Source organism: Gymnodraco acuticeps, unplaced genomic scaffold (assembly GCF_902827175.1).
Source record: "Gymnodraco acuticeps unplaced genomic scaffold, fGymAcu1.1, whole genome shotgun sequence".
Taxonomy (NCBI): domain Eukaryota; kingdom Metazoa; phylum Chordata; class Actinopteri; order Perciformes; family Bathydraconidae; genus Gymnodraco; species Gymnodraco acuticeps.
Window position 1 is genome coordinate 243,180 of NW_022991861.1, and position 2,008 is coordinate 245,187.

A 2,008-nucleotide genomic window follows, 5' to 3' on the forward strand; every position below is an offset into this window, starting at 1 on the left:
TAATTTTAACAAACTTTATTTACAGAAATATATACATTGACACTTTATAACATTATAACATTATTAACTCATCCAGCACAAGCGGACTGAGTACAACAAAACATTGCATATTTACAAGTTGGTCCCTGGCAACATTGTCCGTATCGGGTGAAGTTGGTGCAGAGGCTGGCACCCTCTCTTCACCCGTGTCTGAGGGACTGTGTTCGGCCATTGACTGTTCCCTCTTCGCCGCTCTCCAAGCGTTGAAGTCTTTGTATAATTCATCTGACGTCTCGGTATCGGTGGAGTCTTGGTAGGGAGTAGGGCTATGCTCCTCTCCAGAGCTGTCACGGTCACTGTGGATGTCAATGTCCCCCAAATTGTCTTCACTCACCCCTGATGCTGCTGCGGCCGCTGCTTGCAGTGACTCTGTGAAGAGCATTCGTATGTCCGCAGCCTCCTTCAAAGAAGGATTCTTGGCATAAAATGTGTCTGCAGTTGCAGTGTTGTGACACATGAAATCACTCACTCTTTGGCGGTTGCTTATGTCCTGAAACCTCTTCGCATTATCGGCGTGGACTGTGCGGAGGTCGGTGAAGTTAATGGGACCTTTTAGTCCAACATCAGCCCATGCCAACCTCAGGAAGGTGGCAAGGTTCCTCTATGGGTTCTTCCCCGCTATGCAGAGGAAGTAGCGGTTGTTGGTGCCGGTCAGCGTCCCCTTGATTTCCAGCCATCTCTTCATCCATCCAAATTCTTCTATGGTGAGGTACATCTGCGCTTCCCCGAACGCGTTGGCCGTCTTGTGGTTGCTTACCTGTTATGACAGAGTTAGAGAGCGTCAATACAAGTATCAATCATCCACAACATTTGTATCACTGCCAGAATAAACACATATTTTAATAGCTCACTCACGTGGATGAGGTGGCCAAAGGCAGTGCCAGTTATCTCCGCCTTTAGGACCTCCGTGTTGGTCATGTTGGAGTAGACCCCCGGACGGTGCCCATAAATGCAGCTCCAATTGAGGGTCATGTACCCATAGAGCAGGCTCCGGGTTGCGTGAGTCGGATTGCTGGTCATCACGTCCAGGAGCTGAGGGATGCGAGTTTTGGCCGCAGTCAAACATGCCATGATGTCTTTATGGCTTGGCAGACCTTCCATCTTGTCCCGCTTCACCTGCATCTGGTGGATAAACACCTTCTTTCTCATGGACTTCAGGATGGCAGCAACTTCCCGTGTGATTAAAATCATGTCATTCTGGTTGAGCCTGCTCCCCTTGCATGGTGTTTCATTCATGTATTTGAGAAAGTGTGATATATTTTTGATATAGAAGTCAGATGTCGTGACCTGTAGGCTTGACTTTATCAGGCTCCGGGACCACCCACGTATCCTCTTCAGATCCCTCAAAAAGAGCCAGTCAGACAGGCGATTGAAACCGTGTGCCATGAAGCTTAGCAATGATTTGACTCTGCTTATTTTGGAGACTGCGTTTTCTTGGAGCCTCACTGTTGGATCGATGCCCTCATAATGGTCCCGGCTAGCCTTGCAGATACTTCTCCATGATGCGTGGGAATGTAATGTCCCGCATTCGATTCCCCCGGCCCCTGCCGCTGAACCAGGGGGAATGTATGGGAGGGGAAGATGACGAGGCCTCGGTATCTATGGATGCAGGTTCTGAGGAGCTGGATACAGGTGTGTGAGAGGCAATGGGGGACTTCCTGCAGGAGGGACCTTTGGACTTGGACAGCCTCTTTGGTGTTGACTCTGTTCGGGATCGTTTCCTTAGAAACACCCGCTCTTGGTCCTCGGCCCTCTGGTTCATCCTCTTTCGGTTACGTTTAATCCTCTGCTGCAGCATGCAGCGCAGGGATTTCACCTCAGCAGCATATATGTCCCTCTGAGCCTTCATTCTGTTTGCATCCATCCTCCATTCCTTACAGTCCGGGTTGTCACATTTAATCACTGGGGACAAGGGTGGAGGTTGTGACAGGACATCATCACCCACAGTGTCCACATCCCAAGAGGTAAT

At 49.7% G+C, this 2,008-nt stretch overlaps 1 protein-coding gene across 1 annotated transcript; it reads right to left on the bottom strand.

Annotated features, from left to right (window-relative positions):
* Positions 1-1,428, bottom strand: LOC117535446. The gene is made up of 2 exons (XM_034199902.1): positions 895-1,428; positions 1-796 (listed from the first exon to the last, which is right to left on the bottom strand). The coding sequence occupies exons 1-2, from the start codon at positions 1,423-1,425 to the stop codon at positions 641-643; spliced, it is 687 nt and encodes a 228-aa protein (XP_034055793.1). The 5' UTR covers positions 1,426-1,428; the 3' UTR covers positions 1-640.
* Positions 1,429-2,008: the final 580 nt, after the last annotated feature.